General features: G+C 40.0%; 1 protein-coding gene across 2 annotated transcripts in view; it reads right to left on the reverse strand.

The window, feature by feature from the left end:
• The window catches only part of ARHGEF3 (Rho guanine nucleotide exchange factor 3), a 184386-nt gene that overhangs the window by 34656 nt on the left and 127313 nt on the right, over positions 1–22417 (reverse strand). The window contains exon 1 of one of the 2 annotated variants that reach the window (XM_015410043.1): positions 8272–8553. The exons of the other annotated variant lie outside the window; for it this stretch is intronic. Within the exon in view, the coding sequence (XP_015265529.1) occupies positions 8272–8367 (96 nt within the window). The 5' untranslated portion in view covers positions 8368–8553. Of the gene's footprint in view, positions 1–8271; positions 8554–22417 lie in introns of those variants that run through there. 2 annotated transcript variants of the gene reach the window in all.

The raw sequence follows: 22417 nt of genomic DNA on the forward strand, positions 1-22417 counted from the left end.
TGACCTCAGGATAACTAGATAATTAGCAAGAGGATATGGCTAAAACACCTTGACAGACCGTGTTGCTAATTCAAACTCTTATTCAGTACACTGGGATAATCTAAAAAGCTAGTGACAGTGTAGTGGGAAGATGACAGATGTCAGGAGCAGTGTTCCCTCTAAGCCGAGTTAGGCGTGAGCTAGCTCATGGTTTTTTAGCCTCCGACTCACACATTTTTACCTTAGCTCAGGAAGGATGGCTCCAGAGCAAAGTAATTTATGCAGCAGCCAAATCGCCCGCTCACAACTTTAATGCCAGGAGCTCACAAAATAGCTTTTTTGCTCACAAGACTCCACAGCTTAGAGGGAACATTGGTCAGGAGTCCAGAAAAGCCAAAGATGAATATTGTTACTAAAAGTACTTTGTATCTCTATTAAATTAACTTTTATATTTCTAAACATATACAGTTTTCAAATATATTAATTGAGATAACTTGAAGACTTACTGGAATAAACATGGTTACACTATTAAATGATAATTCTGTACATTACAAGCTTCTAATGTTGTCCATATATAGATAAAAGAACTTACCTACAGAGGTAAGAACAGAACTTTTCCATAGATAAATCCAGTGTTACAAACTCTATGAACTATTTCCAATTGTAAGCATTAATGCAATTACGTTCAAAATCCTATCCATTAGTATAAAATGGTCTACATGAAAATTCAAAATTTAAAGGAAAGGATAACCCCCCGTTAAAGTATTAAAACATTTACTATATACAGCCAATATTATAAGACCTAAAAAGGTGCTCTTTAAAAAATATTAAATAACCAGATTTTGGATAACCAGTTCCATTTTAAAACTGAGTATATACTTCAAAACACAGCCTCATTAATGTCTTAAATGAAATATTTTGTATACTGTTTAAATGCATACATTTTATGGAGAGATTTAATTGAAAATATTAATTCCAGTATGACTTGGAGCTTTGCTTCATTATATTTACAGCTTCTCAAAGCCAGTTCTTTGACTGATGGGAACTTGTTGATCATTACAATCTAATAAAAGTATTTAAATGCAACACACAATCTTTCATTGCTTGGAAGAACACCACTAATTGTTTTTCGTATTATAAAGTGACAAACTCTTACTCTCTTTAAATTTATTTGACTGATGATTCAGACAACTAATCTTCGTTATGTAGGTTTAACAAAAAAAAACCCAAGTCATATTAGAAATATTTTATATGCAGACTAGTCAGTCAGACTTATTAATTCACAAGCCAAAGACCACAACACCTCAAAACATAAACTGCCATATATATCATAAACATCATGAACAGTACAAGGTTTTTTTAAATACACTGATAAAATACAATGAAATAATGAATAGAAATATATCAGACTGACTGAATGAAATACATTTGGATATGATTTTCCTGCAGCCAGAAGAACTCAGACTATACATCCAAATTTCTTATGGTCCCATTATTTGAAAAAGTGCACAAATGGTACGATAATTTTCTCTTCCTCTTGAAGCAGGAAATTAGAACAATGCCCCAGGAGGGGATGGACTTTCAAAGTAGAGATTATAAATTCCCAGGATATGGGAAACAAGCTCTTCTTCCATCTTGAGCAGCAATGTCAATGAGCAAAAGCCATGCAGGACTAAGTCTTTACCTAGGAAATCTGGCTTGCCCATGCTGATTGGAGCAACGAAGAGAGGTTGTTGCTCTGAGAACTAAGGTAATGCTGGACTTCTAAGAGCTGCAACTTCAAGTTTTATTAGCTTGTCCAAGCAACAATTTCACTAAAATAAGTAGAAAGGTGAGATGTGTGTTTTCACCTTTTCTTTGTATCCTTGCTCAGCCTGATACTTGAACAGACCATGTATACTCTTTTTATTATTGTTTATTAAATATTCATACATATTTTGAATACTCTGAGCCTGATCTCTGAAACACAGCATGCCTGTTCAGTCTTGCTATCAAAAGAGTGGTAATGGGGAGAGGTAGCAGGTAAGTTCATCATCGCTTGAGCAGGATAACTTGAAATTGTGAAAGTTCCCTAACACTAGCTTGTAGGAACAATACAGGAAATGAGGCAACCACAACAGTATTGCCAACCTTCAAGCCTTGGTTTCTGTCATTAAAATGCGGGTGGGGGGCTTACCATAGCTGTTTTGGCTTTTGAGAGAGGACTCATCAGGGTCACGCATGGCAGCACCTGCTGGATAACTTCCTAGCATGCTACTTTCATGACTCATCCATGTCTGGCTACTCTTCAACAGCAGCCACCCCACAGAAGTCAATGTGGTGTAGTGGTTACAGTTTCAGACTAGGACTGAATCACTAGGTTTGAATCACCAATCTGCCATGGAAGTTCACTGGGTGACTTTGGGCTTGTGATACACTCTCAGCCTTACATACCTCACAGGGTTGCTGTGAAGATAAAATGGAGGAGAGTATGGTATAAGCTGCTTTGGGCCCCACTGGAAGAAAGGCAGGGTACAAATGAAGTACATAGATAATAAAAATAGCTTAAAGTTGGGTGCAGATAAAAGGTACATCGCTGACTGGGTGGGAAGGAGAGAAGGAGGCAAAGAAAGGTGAGGATATGGGGACTGCCAGGAAGAGTAAAACAGTATGCAAGTCCTTGCAGGCCAGACTTTTTCTCAGGAGTGGCTGCCACAAGGAGGGAAGGATGGAAAGCTAAAGACAGGGGAGCAGATAAAGGCAGGTTGGATGGTAGATGGGAAGAAGAGAAGGAAGCCGGAGAAGGGGAAAGACTATGGGGACTTTCAGGAAAGAAAAAGAGAAAATATAGTGGGCGAAGGGAAATGAGACCCATGCAAGTGGCTTCTCTGCCATTAATTTCTAAAATGAGGTGAAGAGTTGGTCAAAGAGAACAAGATAGCTCTTGGTGAGGAGGAACAGCCCTGAAACTGGTTACAGTCCAGTGACACTCCAAATTCAAATTGGATTGAACTGGCATTAAGCAACAGAATGGCGAAAGTGGGCATTTCTCTAGGACTTGTTTGTCAGTGTAGAATTCATCACTGGGGAAGACAACTCTTAGAGTTTCCAGCAAAAAGAAAAGAAATAAAACAGTGGCTACTACAATTTTTAGATTTATAAGGCTTTCTTTAATCTGTAATATACCTAGGAACTTTGCTTAACAATATATCTAATTCTCAACATGGCCCCCATCTGTGGATACTGAAACATGGAGACTGGAGCCATGAACAGACAACACAGATTTTTCTACAATTCTGAGAAAAGCCTCAGGTTTTCACAAACATCTGGAATCTTAAAAAAAACACATTGAGAGATTAAAACCATCCAAAATAATAGAGGTACAAAATAAAAGAGGTACCTTTAGGAGCTGAATGTCATTTATAGCGGCCATTATGGAGGTTGCTAGGCAACCACAACAGCATTACCAGCCTTGGTTTCGGTTAGTAAAAGACTAGGGGGGGAGGGCACTTTCCAGGACAGTTTTTATCCTTTAATGGAGGATTCATTGGGGCCAGACCTAGCAGACCTTGCTACCACACTACTTGTGTGACTCACCCTGGCCTGGCTGCTTGCTACTGTTCAACAGCAGCCACTCCAGAGAAGCTAGTGTGGTGTAGATTTCAGACGAGAATCTGGGAGACAAGTTCAAATCCACTCAGCCATGGAAGCTCACTGGATGACCTTAGGTCACCAGTCACACACACTCAGCCTAATCTACCTCACAGAGTTGCTGTGAGGATAAAATGGGGGACAGGGGAATAATGTAAGCTCTTCTTGGTCCCCACTTGTGGAGAAAGGTGGGGTATAAATAAAGTAAATAATTAATATAGCTGAAGATGTGGGGCAGACAAAACATTTGTTGGTTGATGGATGAAAAGAAGAGAAGGGTACAGGAAAGGGGAGAGAGAGGAAACAGTGGTGGGGATACAGAGGAAAATAATATGCATTCACAAATCCTCGCAGGTCCCCCCACTTGTATGATTCCATCCTGCACATGGGAAGGTAGCTATGGCTCAATTGCTCTGATGCAGGAAAAAAATCAGGAGTTTCAAACCTCAGTAAAATGTATGAACTGTAACCCTATCGCTAATAGACATTTTTTTAAAAATCGCAGAACATTCATAATTATTGTTTCTCCCTTCCTCTTCTCCATTTTTGCAGGCAGTTGACCTAGTGTGAGAAAACATGTGTTCTTCTTCCTTCCCTCCTTATTTAGATATGATCTAATTCACCACCAGCTGCTTAACAAAATAGTTCAAAATGTTACCTTTCTTCATCAAAATATCCTGAAGAGTTAATAGTCAAAAGACCAAGATATCCTGCTTGCTGGTTCTCGCTTGCTTTCTCTCTGCCCAACTTCCTGCTATGTGCTTCCTGCGATCTCTTATCCCTCACTACTTGCTTACTGCTACCAGCTTTCTTATTTACAGCTGCCAAAGGCAATGAGACAAAGCTTCCCAACACAGGGCTTTAGCCATCCAAACAGGGTTTTATCAGGGCTTTAGCATTCCCACAGGTTCTCAGTGAATGTGGCAGATACTTATCTGCTATGAAGTTATCCTCTCCAAGTCTGTGTTATTTAAGGAATTTAGAAATAGCTGATGATGAAATCACTGAAATGTTGTGTTAGGTCCTGGGAGACAGGAGTCAAAATCCAATTTAGCATCTAGATTCCTTTAAGCAATTTACTACTTTTTGGGGTCAAGCTTCCCACCCGTAGAATCTTCTGAAGCAAACCAAAATGTAAGACTCATTGTAGTATATAATGTGGCTGTTTATAGCAGGTCAGCTATACATATGTTACTGTTTTGATCTTAGCATGCACACTGGAATTGACTTCTCAGTGATGGCTCCCGCCATGCCGAACAGCTACCTGAGGAAGTCAGGAAGGTTCCCACACTTATAATTCTGCAGAATGGGCAAAACGGTAATGTTCATTTTTTAAAAGAGTTTAGAGCTATAGTAGAATGGAACAGGCCGGGAGGGCATTTTTATAATGGAATAAATTGTAGTCCACTGCAATTATTATTGTAGATATCACCTGCTTTCTATATTGTTTATACCTTTGACAGTTTGTTGTTTGCACTGTTCTAATTCTGTAATCCTAATGATATTACATTGTTAACTGGTTGTCTAATGCTGTCTGATTACACTGTTTATATAATGTAGCCCACCTTCAGTCTAAGCAAGAAAGTGGACTATAAATAAAATAAACTGATACATTTGTTTGAAAGAATGATGCAAGCCACTTTCGTAGATGAGAGAAAATTAGGAACCAGGAGTGAGTTTCATTTTCATTTCCTAGGTATATTTGAGGCGGCGGGGAGAGACAATGACTGAAGTTTCTACAAGAGAGTGATATCCATCTATGGTGATGTCGAGCTGATGTAGAGCTGATTGTCACACTAGCACTGAGCCTTCATTGACGGCTTGATAAGTAATGGATAAGGGAAGAGGGATTGCCTCACCGTGAGGGGGAAAGCCTATTTGTTCCATTTTCTTAACTTTGTCTGTAGCACTTTCTACCACCCAGTACCATACAACACCATGATATGGTGAACAGGAAAGGACCACAAGAAGCTCTGTGTAGCCAATTTAATGAGTATAGGAAATTCTGCATTGTTTTCTTATTTCTTTCAGGGCTACAGGATATTCATTCTTCTTCATGTTAGAAAAAAAAAAACACCCTGTTCCAAAATTAATCGTGTTGGGCTGAAGCAGATACCTGAAGAAATGCGCATGCACTCAAAATCTTATACCTTGAATAAAACTTTGTTGGTCTTAAAGGGGCCACTGGACTCAAACTTTGTTCTGCTGTTACAAAATTGTTACAGATGGGACAGGCATGGTACGTATGTGTACACTAATATGAGAGACATATACTCATAACAATCTCACCAAATGTATAAATGTCTATCACAGCAACAGAAACAAGTTCTAGCTTTCAAAGTGTACAGGAGAAGTTTAGCAAATAATGCCATAACCCGTTTGGCCAGAGACCATAGCAGGATGCAAAAAGGAATGTGTGCAACCAGTTCTGTGATACTGATTCAAAGTCTGTGAAAAGCTATCCGTTCTCCCTGGTTTTAAAAGCACTGGCAACTACTACCACTCACCTATAGAACTACAAATAATGTCAAGAAAATCATTTCCCAGAGCTCCTCTGAATATCTGATGCTGAATTCTCATGCAAAGAGGCAAAAATCTGAACATTTGACAAAGATCCCTGCTGAAGGGGAAACTGTAAATACTTATATTGGAGGATATTACATCTTCCTATTTATTTTCCTTTTGAAGAAATACATTTTTAAAATACTAACTTTTAATTAATGTATTCATTAATCGAATGCTTTTAACAAGGCTGTTTCTTAAATGTACTGAAAACAGAAGCTGAACTTCAAAAATAGAAATGATTCTTATGCCATATGTGAAACAAATTTCTGGCAAGGAAGCTATCTTGCATGTATCCTGTTTACCTGCTTACCAAAGGACAAGATAAACATTGCCTTTGGAATTTATGAAAGGTTTACTTGTCAGAATATTTTGATGTTTTCGTTTATCCTTTTCCTTTTCCCTTTAAGTCCTTCATGAAGCATGTCAGGCGTCTAAGGACCATTATGGAGGACATCAGAGACAAGATCTTCTGGTGTTTTACTGAACACTTAAAAACAGCCACTGGGCAATGCAGACAGGTATGGCAGCACTGAAGGAAGCACAGTTCAGCATCTTCCCTGATCTAAATTGCCTCACTGCAAAGCTGCTGTTAGTTCTACTGGGGGAACAGCCAGGCATGATAAATGTACTTGTCTATTTTTCCCAATGACATAAGCAGAAGTTTTGGGGAAAGCAATTTAGATCCAGAAAAAAAATGCAAAAGAAAAATCTGCTTGACTGGGGCCACTGTTCTAGTACATTTTTCATTCACCAGTGGCAGATTTGAGGTGCAAACAAAATAATAAGGACCATATCACAAATCACCCATATCGTGCCAATTTTGGCTCTCAGGCCCCTATCTGAAGTCATCCCAATCAAAATGCCGCACTAAAAATATTACCAAAGAACCTGAGACTCGTAGACTCCACCCAAAATGAAAATGTTCTGAACTTCAAAATGGTTGTGGTCATTCACAACTAGCATTTACAGCTCCTTGGTATTTGCTGTCTCTGCCCAGAAACTCTCCCACCGTCATCCTGCTATCTCCTTTCAAATGACAGAGTTGGGGGGGGGGGAGAGAAACCAACTTCAGTCTTGCTTGCACTACAGCTCATGCACTAAGATTGTGGGAAGTGAGAGATGCATGGCAACTGGAGCAAATACACACTGACCTTGTGATAACAGGGGCACTAAGAGCCACAGGAATCTGAGCCGGCAGAGGGTACCCATGGCTACAACACATGTCTGTAGAGCTGTCCAGAGAGGAGAGAGTGCCTTTTTGAAAGTCCTGCTTTTAGCTGAGAGGGGTATAAGGAAGAACCTTTGGCTCCTTTTCATCAAGGAGACTTTGCTTTTGACACAGGCTAGACAGGAGTACTCTTCAGTGTGCTTGGATAAGCAGTCAATCTATTTCTCTCAAGTTGTACTGTAACATTTAGTACTATACACTAGAACTTGAGAGGTACAAATTGACTGATTATCCAAACACACTGAAAAGTTCTCCTGCCTAATAAATGATAATATTTAGTACTATATCATCAGTATTTAAACAACTTCATCTGCCAAACAGATAAAAAGCTTCATAAAATCTTTAGCAGTCGAAAAGCAGTTCCCTTTAACAGTGATTTATCTGCTGTGTGGTCAGCTAGTATTTCAGTCCTCAATATAAAACCCTAAAGCTACCACTACAGTAAAAAAATATATATACAGGCTTTTTGCAACTACTTTGTTTTCTTACATGCCAATCCCTACTGAAAAACAAGGTGGTGAAACGATGAGAAATATGCTAATTAATTATTCTAAGCAGCACTCAAACCCACTTAACTCCCATAATTAGCATTCCCTTAGTGACAGCACACTTGGTTTACAAACATTATGAAACTAAATTACAAGACATCAAGTGATTCCTAGTTGCTTTGTCTTTATAGCATTGTGCAGTTCAGAGTTCTTGGTTTTAGTTGCATTAGCTGATGTTAGGGTTGGCTTTTGTTATATTTACTAGCAGGTCCATTTTTACAGTACATTGATCTATGCCCAAGAAAACCAACAACAGACTCAAAATACTTATTCTACCCCAATGAATGCAGATTCTTTGTGAAATCTATCTGCAGACCATACCTCTGTCTCTCTGGTTGATAGGCTCGTTGTCTGTACTTCCAAGCCACAGTTTGCTCTCTTGACGGTGAGATAAAATGGATAATCCTTTGCCACCATTGTGGCTGAAGGTGTAGAAGTCTCGGAGGTCACAGCTGATTCTGTTGGTGCACAAAATGTGAAGGCAAAGCTAAGTCTTTCCCCTGCAGCCTACCCAGCATTCAGCAGCTGGGCAAGAGAACTGTTCTGCTTCTGCTGCGCTAGACTTCTGACAGAATGATAGAAGGCAACCCTTGAGCTCCACTGAACAGGGAAGCAGACAGCCTCTTGAGTGTGCCGGAACAAGTGTAACCAAACACTACTCATTACTGAGACCCGCCCACTGACACAGAAGGGGAGGAGAGCGACTGAAATACTTCTGCTGATTTGCACTGAACACAGCAAATCACTGAAAACTCACTGAGGAGCTTGTAAAGCACCTAACTATGGGCAGTAAGCATGTTTAAAAATCAGTCTCCTTTACAAAAACTGATACTTGCTGGCTGGCTCCTTGTCATCAAAATTATAGTATATGCTTGACATTACCACATAACCTGTTTAAAGGAAAAATCACAGTTTAGGTGGCATTCTTTTTTAAAAAGAAGTTTAGTACTCTTCACAGCTGATAACAGAAGGATTGTTGACATGCTGTATTTCACCTGCCAGTGCAGTGCACACCTGATTCTCAAAAGTACATACCCCACAATATGTTAACGAATACAGTACCTATCAACAATGCATACTGGCATTTACTATTAGAATATATGCATAGTAAATATACTGTGCATTTACTATGCATAATGTAAATAACATCACAGCCTAAAGCATTTTTCCCCTTCCCACCATCTTGTTTTTAACTTTGAGCCTCATTATGTGCTCTAGAAAACTCAAAAGCTTGGGCAGTTTTGTGATATTTTGATTGATTTTTTTTTTTAAGGAGATCTAAGGGGGATTTTTTTTTTGTAAGCCTTCCTATAAATTCTGTAGAATGTGACCTTTCCACCATATGGGAATAACCATACAGGTTCTACTTGCATATACATATTGGCTAGTCATACTAACTATGGATGGGAGTGTCCCTTCAGAATAATAAAATGGGGGCAAATTTCCATAGTTGGATATGTAATCTGATTTAAGGTAGATCTGGGATCAGTGTACCAGCGTACCTAGTTGGAAAAAACACATAGTGGATTATCATAGCAGCTGTGTCAATTATTTTAGGCTGTGACAATTACTTTTACATTTAATATTGCAGGTGCAGCATAAATGAGATCAGAGCAGTGGTCCTTTTAGTCCAGCAACCTGTTTAACACTGGCCAATCAGTCGCCCTGGAAGATGGACAAAGCACAGGAGCGAAGGCCTCCTGACATTGCTTCTTATCACCGGTATTCAGAGGTTTATTGCTTCTGGATGTGGAGGCTCCCTTTACATATCATTGCTAGTAGATCCTGATAGACCTATTGTCCATGAATCTGTTTAATCCCCTCTTAAAGCCATAACAACATCCTCTAGCAGTGAATAAGGACTTTGTTTTGTCTGTCCTGAATCCATGGCCCATACTTTTAAGGTTAGGATTTTTTTTGCTGCAGTGTGCCTCAATTTGCACTTACCTCACTTGACACATTATTGCCCACTCAACCAATTTTGATATAATCTCTTGGAAGTCTTCACAATCTACCTTAATTTGCACAATTTTGAATAATTTGGTATCATCCAGAAACCTAACCACTACACTGCTCATATTCCATGGAATTAATGAATAAATTAAATAGCACCAATCCCAATATGAATTTTATTTATTCATTTACTTTTTTAGGCTGCCCTTCCCCACAAGCAGGGCTCATGACAGTTTACAACAGAAAGGAATCCTTGTAAAACCCCACTGCTTACTTTCCTCCATTGTGAGAACTGCCCATTTATTCATACTCTGCTTTTTATTGTTTAAGGGATAGCCTATCCTCTTACCTGGTACTTGTTAAGTTTACTAAGGAGTCTTTGGAGGACAACCTTTGGGATCAAAATATATAATGGTTTACTAAGGAGTCTTTGGAGGACAACCTTTGGCATCAAAATATATAATGTCTACCAGATTACCTTTATCCACATGCTGGTTAACCTTCTCAAAAGACTCCAAAAAGGTTGGTAAGGCAAAAGAATTTACAAAAACCATGCTGATTTCCCCTCAGCAGGTTTTGCTCCTCTGTTTAATAATTCTATCTTTCATAACAGTTCCTACTAACATAGGCCCCTGCCACACGGCAGAAAAAAACACGGCCAAAGTGCGGCTTTTTAGAGCCGCACCAAAAGAGACACGCGGCGGCAGGATCACACAGATCCCCTGAGCCGCCGCACAGTTGCTCCCCGGCACGATCAGATGCCGGGGAGGAAGCCACCGACGGAGACCAAGGCAGCCGGCTGCGCATGCGTGTGCATGCGCAGCTCGGCCAGGAGCCTTGAATGCTCCTGACGAAGGCCGCGCCGGCGATCCCACGGCCACGCTTGCTGCAGCATTTCAGATAAGTCCTTCTCTTTACTTGTTTTTTTTTTTGCTCCGCAGCACTGGGCTGTAGGGACGGATTGGGGACGGGTGCGCGCCGATTCCCAGATGTTGTGGTGAGATCGCGCCCGTTTGCTGCGCCCCTGATCCATCCCTCTTCCGGCCCAAAACCTCCCGTGTGACCGGGGCCTTAGTTAGGCTAACTGACCTAAAGTTTCCTGCATCCTTCCGGACATGTTTTTTTAAAAAGTAATGTTAAAATCTGCTACTTTCCACTAGGGTGGCTAATTTTAGTGCCAAGTTACATCTACTGGTTACAGGATAAACAATTTCATATTTGAGTCTTTTAAGAACCATCCATACCTGGAGACATACCAATTTATTATTTTTTTCATTATTCCTAGGACTTTATCTCTTCCTGAAAACAGCAGCCCCAGCATGGGTATGCAACCCCCATTTTTATTGGAGAAAACAGATGCAAAACTCAATTCACTTTTGCTCCAATCTCCCTGTCTTCCTTAAGCTATGGCCAAACTGCTTATCTGGACACATCTGATCTAGCCACCTGAATCCACACTATGGTAATACACTCTACACACTACTGTAATGCACTCTACACAGGTCTTCATCAATTCAGAGACCCTAGTTGGTACAGAATGCTGCAGCTCAGTTGTTAACAGTAGCTAGACAGAGCATGCTTATTATTTCCATTCTCTCTTGGAGCCTCACCTTATGGAATGACCTACCTGACAAGGATAGAAAGGCCTGGCTTCCCACAAACTATGCAAAACTGAATTATCCAAGAGGCTTTTTTTACAGACCGAATAGGGTTGTGCTGTAATGAAATGGTTCAGAAAGATGCTTTGGTAAAGGGATAGGGACTGTTGACTATACTATTTTGTATGCTTAAATGCTTACACTTTGTTTCAGATTCGTTTAATCTGTTTCAGATTTCTGCTTGTTTCCAGATGTCTGCAATCAAACCCTACAAGCACTGTTTATTGGATGTCCCATCCTGTTGATTGTATTTGACTTATACTATGTGTATGAAGAGATGAAAGGATGTTAGATTCCTTCCAAGATGAATCTTCTGAAGAAACATCTGCAGTTTTAGAAAGTGAAAGCTGCACTCAAAGCAACTGGGGGAAACAAATCACCAGGAGTAGATGAGATATCAATAGTGCTATTTCAAGTCACAGAAAAAGAGTCCATCAAAATCTTTAAAAAGAATATGCCAATAAATATGGGAAAACAAAACAATGACCCACAGACTACAAACGCTTGATCTATATCCCAATTTCAAAACAGGCAACATCAAAGACTACAGCAACTATCAGACCATCACATTAATTTCTCACACAAGTAAAGTGATGCTCAAAATATTACAGCAAATACTGTTACTGTATATGGAATGAGAAATGTGAGATGTTCCAGCTGGATTCAGAAAAGGAAGACACACTAGAGACCATACTGAAAATCTGTGTTTACAGGGGCATATGAGGGAATTTCAGAAGAAAATCAGCACATGTTTAATAGATTACTGCAAAGCTTTTGACTGGGTGGGTCATGAAAAACTATGGCTGGTTTTTAAAGAATTGGGTGTACCACAACATCTGATAGTTTTGATGCGGAACCTATATTCTGAACAAGAATGGTTTCCAAATGGCAAAGGTGTCAGACAAGGATGTACTTTATCTCTGTATCTCTTCAATCTATATGTAGAATATATTATAAAGAAAGCTGGATTAGATGTGGATGACACCACATTATTGGCAGAAATAGTAAAGACTTGAAATGACTACTGATGAAGGTAAAGTAGAAAGTGCCAAAGCAGGATTACAACTAGAAGAGTAATGACTACTGAGGAATTACACAACTTTAAGGCTGACGAAGAAGAGATTGAAATGGTTAAAGATGTTCTATTCTTTGGCTCCACAACATCAATCAAAAGGGAAACTGCAATCAAGAAATAAGGAGACTGAGACTGGGAAGTGCAGCCATGAAGGAGCTAGAAAAAATCCTTAAGTGTAAGGATAGCTAGATTCAAGTCCAGTAGCACCTTAAAGACCAACAAGATTTTTCAGGTATAAGCTTTTGAGAGTCAACGCTTCCTTTGTCAAAATATGAGATTTGTTGTCTCGGACAAAGGGAGCTTTGACGCTTGAAAGCTTACACCCGAAGGTCTTTTTGGACTTGAATTAACTGTTCTACAGCAGACCAACACGGTCACCCTCCAAAACGATCTTCAAGTGTGAGGATGTGTTGCTGGCAACCAAGATCAAGATTATTCCCTATTACCTATCTGTGGATTATTCCCTATTAACTATCTGTGGGTGTGAAAGTTGGACAAAGGAGAAAGAGGAAGACTTAACATGAAATGGATTGACTCAATCATGTATTGATTTACTTCCTTTGTACTCCACTTTTCTCCCCAATGGGGACCCAAAGCAGCTTACACTATCCTTCTTTCCTCCATTTTATCATCACAACTCTGTGAGGTAGGTTAGGTTCAATCAAGTTTGCAAGACTTGAGCAAGGCTCAATGATAGGCCGTTTTGGAAGTCAATAATTCACAGGGTTGCCATAAGACAGAAGCTACTTGATGGCACTTTAACACATACGTATACACACATAATCCACCTTCAGTCTCAATGTGAAAGGCAGACTATCCATAAGGTAAATAAAAATTTAATTAATCAGAGAAATGCTTATTGTCTTAATATTTTTAGAAATCTGATCCTCAAATTCTTAGTTTGCTCCCCTTAGTGTTAACTTGCACTATTCCCCCTAAAACATGCATGTTCCTTTTTGTTCACCTTGTTCCAAAAAAGTGTTCTGGTCTTTTGTGGCAGTTTGCATTGTTACTTGGTGTTACTTTTGCTTTCTATCTGGGGTTAAATTAATATGGTTTTTAATAGCATCCAGGTACTTGACAATCTTGATTCTCAGCTTCCTTCCAAATAGTTCTCTCATTTTTGTAAAGACCTCTTTTGAAATCAAATCTGATCATTTTAGATACTGGAGCACATTTCCACTGACGTAAATACTCTTCCAGTCATTGCAACTACCTCTTGTTCCAGGTCTTGAACTCTGTTCAGAACCACTCTAGTTGATTCCTTGCCCAACTGTTCCAGTACACAGTCACTTATGTTCAGAGTCCTCACCTCTATGGCATAAACTGAGCACAAATTTACCCAGCCAATATGAGGATAGCTAAGATCACTGATTACAACATTTCCTGCTTTAGTTACCTCCCTTATTCGGTTCTCTGTTTTGAGATCACATCATCCTCACAGGTTTGGTCAGACGGGCAACAGTGAACCCCCATTTTTGTTAACATTAGGACCCAGTTTATCCACCCTTAGCAATTCTGTGGGAGAGTTTTTCACTTATGTTTTCAAACTTACTATACTCTATGCGTTCATGAATATTTAGAGCAATGCCACCCCAGCACATCATTTCCTGTACTGTCTCTAACATTTATATTAGGGATAACTACAATCTACTACTTTTACCAATTTCATCAGGTTTCTGAAACATCCACTATATCTGTGCTGCCATTTAACACCAAACACTCAAGTTCTAACCTCCAAAGATCCTCACTTTCTGTGGCCCTTTGGCCTCTTTATATGGCCATCATTTACATGGCCTACATTTAAGTTTTACCATAAATATTACCTTGAGCATTTACTTCATGAGTCATCCCAGACCAGAGATTGACTATCCAGCTCCTCTCAGCTTTTGCCTAAGGGTTAGTTTAAAACTTCTTTGCAACCTACATACACACACACACAGGGGACCCACAAGGACTTGCAAGGGATTTACTCCTACCCCACTATTTCCTTTTTCCCTTCCCTGGCAGCCCCCACAGCCTCTCTCCTTTTCCTGCTTTGTTTTCTCCTTCCCACATACCTTTATCTTCCCCCCTCACTTTAGCTTTCCCTCCTTCCCTCCTCTTGCAGCATCTAACCAGGACAATTATGGTATAGTTGTGTAGTGGAGGCCACCAGGCCCAGTTGTGTAGTGGGGAACCACACAACCTCGCTTTCCCCTGAATCCTCACGGTATTACCCCCTCCCGAAAACTCCTATATTCTTACCTTTCTCTGCTTCTTTTTCTCCTTTCCACCAACCAACCTACCTACCTTTTCTCTTCCCTCCAAAACTGCCTCATTCCACTGCCTTTTAACGGCTGAAATCAGTACTTGAAGCCTGTACTGTTGTGGTTGCTTAGCAATGGCAACTGAGGACATTCATTTCTTAAATCTACAGACACTGCTTCTATCAATTTGAAGGGTATTAACAATTCAATGCATTTGTTTTTAGATTTCAGATTTTTCTGCACTATGCTTTTGTCAGGCTCACAGAAAGATCTCTCTTGTCCATTCACAGCTCCAATCTCTGGATTTAAGTATCCACATATTTGGTCATGTTGAGAATTAGCTATATTAAGCACCAGCAGTCGGACTTCATTTTAGGTTCATCTAAAACCTGTCTCTTTTGTACAGGCTTGACTTGTCCCAGAAAATTCTACACTGCCTAACAAATTTACATCCTTCCTGCTATGACCCACTCTCTCAACCAGCTCAGTGTAACTTACTTACACAGAAACATGTTAGGATCACACTGCCAAGCTAGTAACACCTTTAGACACATTTAAAAGTAAAACACGCTGACCTGGATGGCCCAGGCTAGTCAGGTCTCATCAGATCTCAAAAGCTCAGCAGGGTCAGCCCTGGCTAGTATTTGGATGGGAAACCTCCAAAGAATACCAGGATTGTGACGTGAAGGCAGACAACCACCTCTGAATATCTCTTGCCTTGAAAACCCTATGAAGTAGCTATGTCAGTTGTGACTTGACAGCAAAAAAAAAAAGGGGGGGTGAAACAAACTTTTAGGGAAGCCAAATACAGAACCCTTTGAACTCAATACCACACGCAAAAAATGTAGTAAGCATCATGCTTACTACCAGGAAAGATCAGAGGGTGCTTATTTGACCAGTTCTTCAGGTAATATCACATCTCTTCATCAAGCGACAGCTAAAAAAGCTTCTGAGAAATCAATTTATGGAACCTTTTAGAAAGCCACAAAGATATCCCATTTCATCTTGGTCTGCTTCAACCACTTATTATATTAAAAAGCAATACTTCAAAGAATGGTAGAGATTATACAGATGTGTCATAAATACAGACTCCTACACATATACATAGCATTCAACATTTCTGAAGAATGCAATAAATTTTCCGAAGGATTGCATAGCCAGTCACCCTAGAGTATTTGAGCTGCTCTTTCACACAGGGTCTTAGACATTCTCGCTAACACTTATCATATGGGTTGTGCCTTAGAGGTCAGCAATTGACACCAACCCTTTGTATACTGTTTCTTTCTTAAGGAAGAGGGCAACATTTTCCAAGGAAAGATGGTGTGCAAGGGAAAGATCAAGAGTCAAGTAGCACCTTAAAGACTAACAAAACGTGTGGCAGGGTAAGAGTTTTTATGAGTCACTTCTGACTTCTTCAGATACAGCTAGAAAGGGTATATAAGAAGAACAGGTCTATGACCCACCCACCCCCAGTCTCCGCAGACACCTGTCTTTTCATCCTCCCTATATTCACTCTTCTTTGATCTCCAAGATCAATCATTCCTAGGCATACAGGTTACCTTTGAGCTTCTGTTTCCTGGAAGGTGATTAGGACAGTGTGCTTAAGGATCAGCATTAATTCAGATATCACCCATATATGAAGACTGTAACCAAGAGGTCTTTTCCGTCAGAGCCCAACCCTGGAAGGCTGCTACAGTTAAGACTGTTTGTTAGCGCCGCCCAGTTTACTATCAGATCCCAATACTCTTGTAAAACATTAATACAATCTCACATTTTTGATCACTCAAGACAAGCCTGAGAATGCAGAAAGTAGGACTGGTATCAGCTACCCTGACCTCCCTGACAGTTCTCTGTAAACAACTTTACAAAACATGTGCATATATGTTGCAATTAATAAACAATGGAACTAGGCTGAATCCCAGCATTACTGGAAATATGCCAGATATTGCTTCACATAACTACGGTTTATTGTATTACAATACCTAAGCAGAGTGTTGGATCCTGTGACCCACAGCCACAAATCTTTCCCACGTTTCCCTCCCCGGAGCAGTCCTATCCAACCCCAGAAAGTTATTGTCAGGACCTGCATAGTCAAACAGCTACAGTGGGGAAAGAGAAGGGGGCAAAATCAGTTCTCCCCTCTCTCCTGTCAGCAGAGCTGTGCTAGAAGAAGCAGAAAGGGTGATTTAGTCCCTTTTCATTCTCCAGTGCACCCTCCCTACCAGCATGGCTATTAGAACATTCAGGTCCCAGAACACCAGGAATAAACTCTCTTGGGTTAGGAAAAATGACTGCTGTGGGGAGGAAAACGTGGGAAAGATCCACAATCCTTGCATGCACAGGTAATGGTCGTACTTTTACGCTGTAACCTGCTAAATGACATTCGAGCAAAATTTCTGGAAGTCCCCCTTAGCAAGGTTGCATGCCAACCGGATGGAAGCACAGGTAATGGGATTCAACCTATGGTTTTTTTGCCTACACTGGGATCATTAAAGCTGATCTTATGAACTGCCCTGCTAGCATGGTTGTTCATGGGCTTCAGTAATGAATTCATTCCCCTTGTATGGCAAAAAAGCATCAGAACCAATCTGTTCTATCACAAGCTAAAACTTGCTTAGCACCTTGGAGAAGGGCCACATCCTGTCAAACTACATGTGATGGGTCTGGCGTCTGTTAAAATATAAGCAAGAACCATCAGATCAGAATACAAGTTCTACATTCAGAGTTAGAGGAATGATGTCTGCTATTCAGGAAAATCTCAAAAGGCAGAAGATGAACAAAGTATCTTGGTTGCATTGACTTGGCAACAAAGCTACCACTCGATTGAGTCAAGCCAGAATTGTCAAAAGAATCGTGGAGTGAGATGACACAAAATGTATAATGTAGTACAACTCCTATTCAGAAACAGAATAATCTATACACAAAAGCATTTCAAGACAGTATGGTAAGGCTGAGTTTCAAATGCCTCTCAGGTGGCAAAACAGAGAACCTTCCTGCCCTGGTAGAGCAATCCTTACATGAAAGTTCTGTCAATCAATCTAGTTCCCAGGAACCCAAATCCTTTTCCTGCTTAGTTTTAACCACAGCCATACTTGTGATCATATCTAAAATGCCTGGTACCACCTGTCTAAGGCCAGGTGTATGATTGCTTTCCAGGCTTATCTTCTGTCACACACAAAGGCCTATTTTAACATCCTTCCTTCAGTCCTCCTGCATTGATGCTCTTGGCAGCCGGATGCCCTCAGTTTCAGAGCACAACCACAGCATATTCTACTGCCCATCCCCCACGAATTACGAACTGCTGCCAGGAAGTAGCAGCTGTTATCTGTTAATGTGCCAACTCAGATGTTATTTTCTCCATGTGCTTGCATTCCTGTAGCTTCTCTATGCAGAGCACTTTACAAAGATATTGACCCCAATAACAGATTTTCAAAGAGTTTGGAATTTTCATGGCAAGAACAGAGAGAAGAAAATGTATGCATTTTGCAGAAAACCATCATCATAGGGAAAAGAACAAGAAACTGAAGGATAACAAAGCTTAGCCTCATTATCACTAGCAAATCTTGTTCCACCCTCTGCTTCTGGCTTTTGAGATTCCACCACGTATTTCCCACATATTTTCAAGGTTTTGTCTGCACTGACGCAAAATGAGAAAACCTCTTCCTTCATCGATTTTACGGAAAAGTAGGATATCCATTTTGACACTAAATCTGATTATAAAAATATTAACTTACTTAAAACATTATCTGGTTGTTATATTGTGAGCTGGATTCTACACAAGCATGGAAATCCAGGAAAGGCACAAGCTCCTCATTGTGATAAGGATGAATTAGGAAGCTAGAAACCGGTGATTAAAGTCACAATGCATAGATAACACATCTGGAGAGCTGATGTGGTTTAGTGGTTGGGACAGGACTAGGGAAACTCAGGTTCAGACTCCCATTATGCTGTGAAACTCACTGGGCCAGTCACTCTACCAGAGTCTAACCTTACCTCACAGGTTTTTATGAGGATGGAATGGAAGAGGAAATAACCACAAGCACCACCCTGAGTTCCTTGGAGGAAGGGCGGAATAAAAATGTGACAGATGGACAGATACACACGTAGTATTTAATTACAAAAAATTCCTATGCATTTATACCTGAGCCATTATCTCTTCCACGAAAGCAATACATTTATTTGGCTGAAGCTATCGGCATGCACATCTTTTTAATAAGATATATTTAATAATATACTGAACTTATCGGTATGGATTTTTAAATTTTGTGATTTCAGAGCAGACCTAATTTTGGAGCCTCATAGTAAATCCCATCTATGGCTGCTAATGAACAACAAAGTGAACAATAAGGAAAGCTCAAAGCAAGTATTTTGTACAATGTCACACACAGGAAGTCAGGAGATTTCAGAGGTCCCTGTTCCTGACATCAAAACAGAAATACTAGCAGCTCTTTATTATTACTTCCCCAGTTAAGTTCTTTTTGTTTTATTTTGTTATTTTTAATTAAAAATAGAACTTCTTTCAAGTATAGGAATAAATCTGCTTTAAAAAATCAGTAGCAGCCTATGCTCCCTCAAAGAATGTGGTGCTCCAAACTCCTCATATCTAACCCATTCAGTTAAGACCACTCACGATTCCCAAAGTGGACTTTTCAAGATTTCTATCACCCTTACCATGAAAAATTCCCCTTTAACTGATATTGCTATGAACATAGCTGAGTACTTATAGGGGGCAAATAACGGTATTAGGACATTATTTAAGACAGACGTTCAAATGGAAGTTAGATAAAAGTAGCTTCTGAACTTCAACTATTCTTACCTTATATTTTTTCTGATTCTAACATTTCAAACACTGAAATATAAAAAAAGATTCTCAATGAAAAAGATGTAGACATTTTTGCTGGCCATGAATCAATCACTCATCTTCTATTCAGCCATTATTTGACATCTGATTTGAAGAGAGTTTCAAAGCATGATTTGGAGCCAATTCCTGGTTGATTCTAACTATAGATTCTAGGCTTTAGATAGCATAGAAAACTGTAAAAGAGGAGGAGGAGGACAGGAGGAAAAACACAGCTACAATGTTACCAGTCATCCAAGCCTGCATAGGATGATCTGTAGTAGATGGATATGTCTCCCTTTTAACCACTTCCAACTATAATTTTATTATCATTAAAGCAATAACCATTCTGACTCTGGTATGTTTTACAAGATGTGTTTTCAGTTAATCCATAAGTGTTTCCACTGACTTAAAAATAAAACAGGAGTTCAGTGGCACCTTAAAGTCTATCAAAATTTATTCCAACATAAACTTGTATGACTCAGAGTTTACTTGGTCAGAGGCATAGAAGTGTACATACAGTAGGTAGTACATATGTTATTTTATATTCAGAACAGAAAGTGGCAGGGCAGGGAGATGGTGGTTATAAAGACAGACCAGTTTAAAACAAGACTACTCAGTTCGTTGAGAGTAGGTGAGGACTTGCTCCTAACTTTTCACAGTCATAGAATCTGATGTACAATAAGCAGGTATAATGGGAAGCTGAACTAACTGAAACTGTTAAGGGGTGGGATATGAAAACATCTTAGCATCTACAGCAACTGAAGCACCCCAAATCCTTGTTAAGACAGAGGGGCAAGAGTGCTGAAGCTGTTAATAAGCACTAAATCAGCAGCTTCACACTGGATTCCCACTTAGGAGTTCCTGTAGAAGAGACTATTAAGTTTTAGATCAGCAACGGAAAGACCAGAAAGATTAAAAGGATCAGCCACTGGTTTCTATATATTGTGATTTCCAGTATCAGATCTGTACCCTTTTATTCTTTCGATTAGGGACTGACCTGTATGTCCAGAGACCATGTCATATATTACACTGAAAGTAACTGAGCCTGAGATGATATAGCTGAAGTTATCAGTTCCTGTAATCATGCTGCTTGACATTATATGAGGATAAAGATAGCACATAGGTTTGTTAAAGGCACAGATGTAAAATTTCCAGAAATTTTGAAGCTATGAAAAAACTGCCCCCCCTTAAAAGAAAATTTGGGAAATTTAAAAAAAATATTTCCTATCGATATACAATTCACGATTACCGGCGGTGCAGCGCTGCGTCCGGGTGCGTTTCTCGGAGCTCCCGAGGACGCCCGTCTCCCGCGCGCTTCTTCGGAGCCCCCCGAGGTTCGGGGGAGCTCTGCTCGCCTCTCCTGGAGGGAGAGCGAGTGCAGGAGGCTTGGCCGGCCTCCCCGTTTCCATGGCAAGGGCGGGGGCGAGACCGGCTTGCCTCGAAGCAGGAGCGTCGGGCAGCAGGAAACATGGCTGCCGTGTTTTTCCTAGTAGCAGCAGCCAGCCGTGTTTTTAAGCCTTCTATGTTATCGGTGGTGTATGGGTGCAGCACACTGGTGAGTCAGCTACAGATCCTTCTCCTCTAGAATTTATACGCTACAACCTGGATGAAATAAAAATACCCTTTTTGATGATCTTCCCGCATTGGTAATGAGAAGCGGCTGGGAAATGTTTTGGGAATTGAGCTTAAGACATCTGCTGGGGCAAGAGACAGTTTCTGTTGGATGTAATACCACCCCACCATAAATAGAATACTGAGAGGGTTTTGATTTTGTTTATTGGTGATGAATGAGAGGAATAAAACGGTGTAAAGAGCCAGAACAAAATGGAGGCGGACATTTGTAAAGAGATAAAGGAGGCAATATTGAATGAAACTAAGTCTGAACGTTTTCAAGAATCCCTGCAAAAAGAACTAAATAAGGCACTTAACTCTATATGGGAGAACTTTTTTGGAAATGTTCAGGGCTCATAAGATAAAGAGGACAATAATGTGGAGCAAAGAACAGGGTTACAGAACAGAATGGAACTGCAGCGAGCAGAGCAGGAAGAGAGAGAGCAGCAGGCAATTTATTACCTACCTAAGGAAGAAACGGAAAGAGAAGAGGACAAAATAGGAGGAGAAACTAAACTTGCTCGGTTAACTCTCCTGTGCAGGGACAAGAAGGAGAAAGGAAAAGAAAAAGGGCTCAAAGAAAGTTAAAGACGCTAATAGTAAACAACCAGACCGGAATACAAGACAATTGCGACAGGACAGAGATAAAGAGCACAAAGATCAGCGGCACATGAGCGAGACCAAGAAAAATCAGATCAGGAAAGAATTAAAATATAATGAACTGACACTGTATAATAACGATTGGTTGGCCATGTTGTAACTACATAGGGTTACTTTGAATATTAAGACCAGACAACCCTTTTTGGAGTAGATATGTCTATCTGTTTTGGAGATAAATACTGAAAGCTATATGAGTTGTTGGATTTTGAAAAGAGAAAATACGTATGGGGGCAAATTTTGTTTATTAATTTGAAATTATGGTTTGACTGGTTGATGATTAATTTAAGAAGTAATGTGTGGTAAGAAAGAAGTTAATATAATATCAGAATGAAGGCCACACATGAACTATTGGTCGGTGATAGAACTGTTGAATGTTGTATGTTAAGCTGTAAGTGTAAAACATAATAAGATTAAAAGGTTC

This window comes from Gekko japonicus, unplaced genomic scaffold (genome assembly GCF_001447785.1).
Source record: "Gekko japonicus isolate JY-2015 unplaced genomic scaffold, Gekko_japonicus_V1.1 scaffold259, whole genome shotgun sequence".
Classification (NCBI taxonomy): domain Eukaryota; kingdom Metazoa; phylum Chordata; class Lepidosauria; order Squamata; family Gekkonidae; genus Gekko; species Gekko japonicus.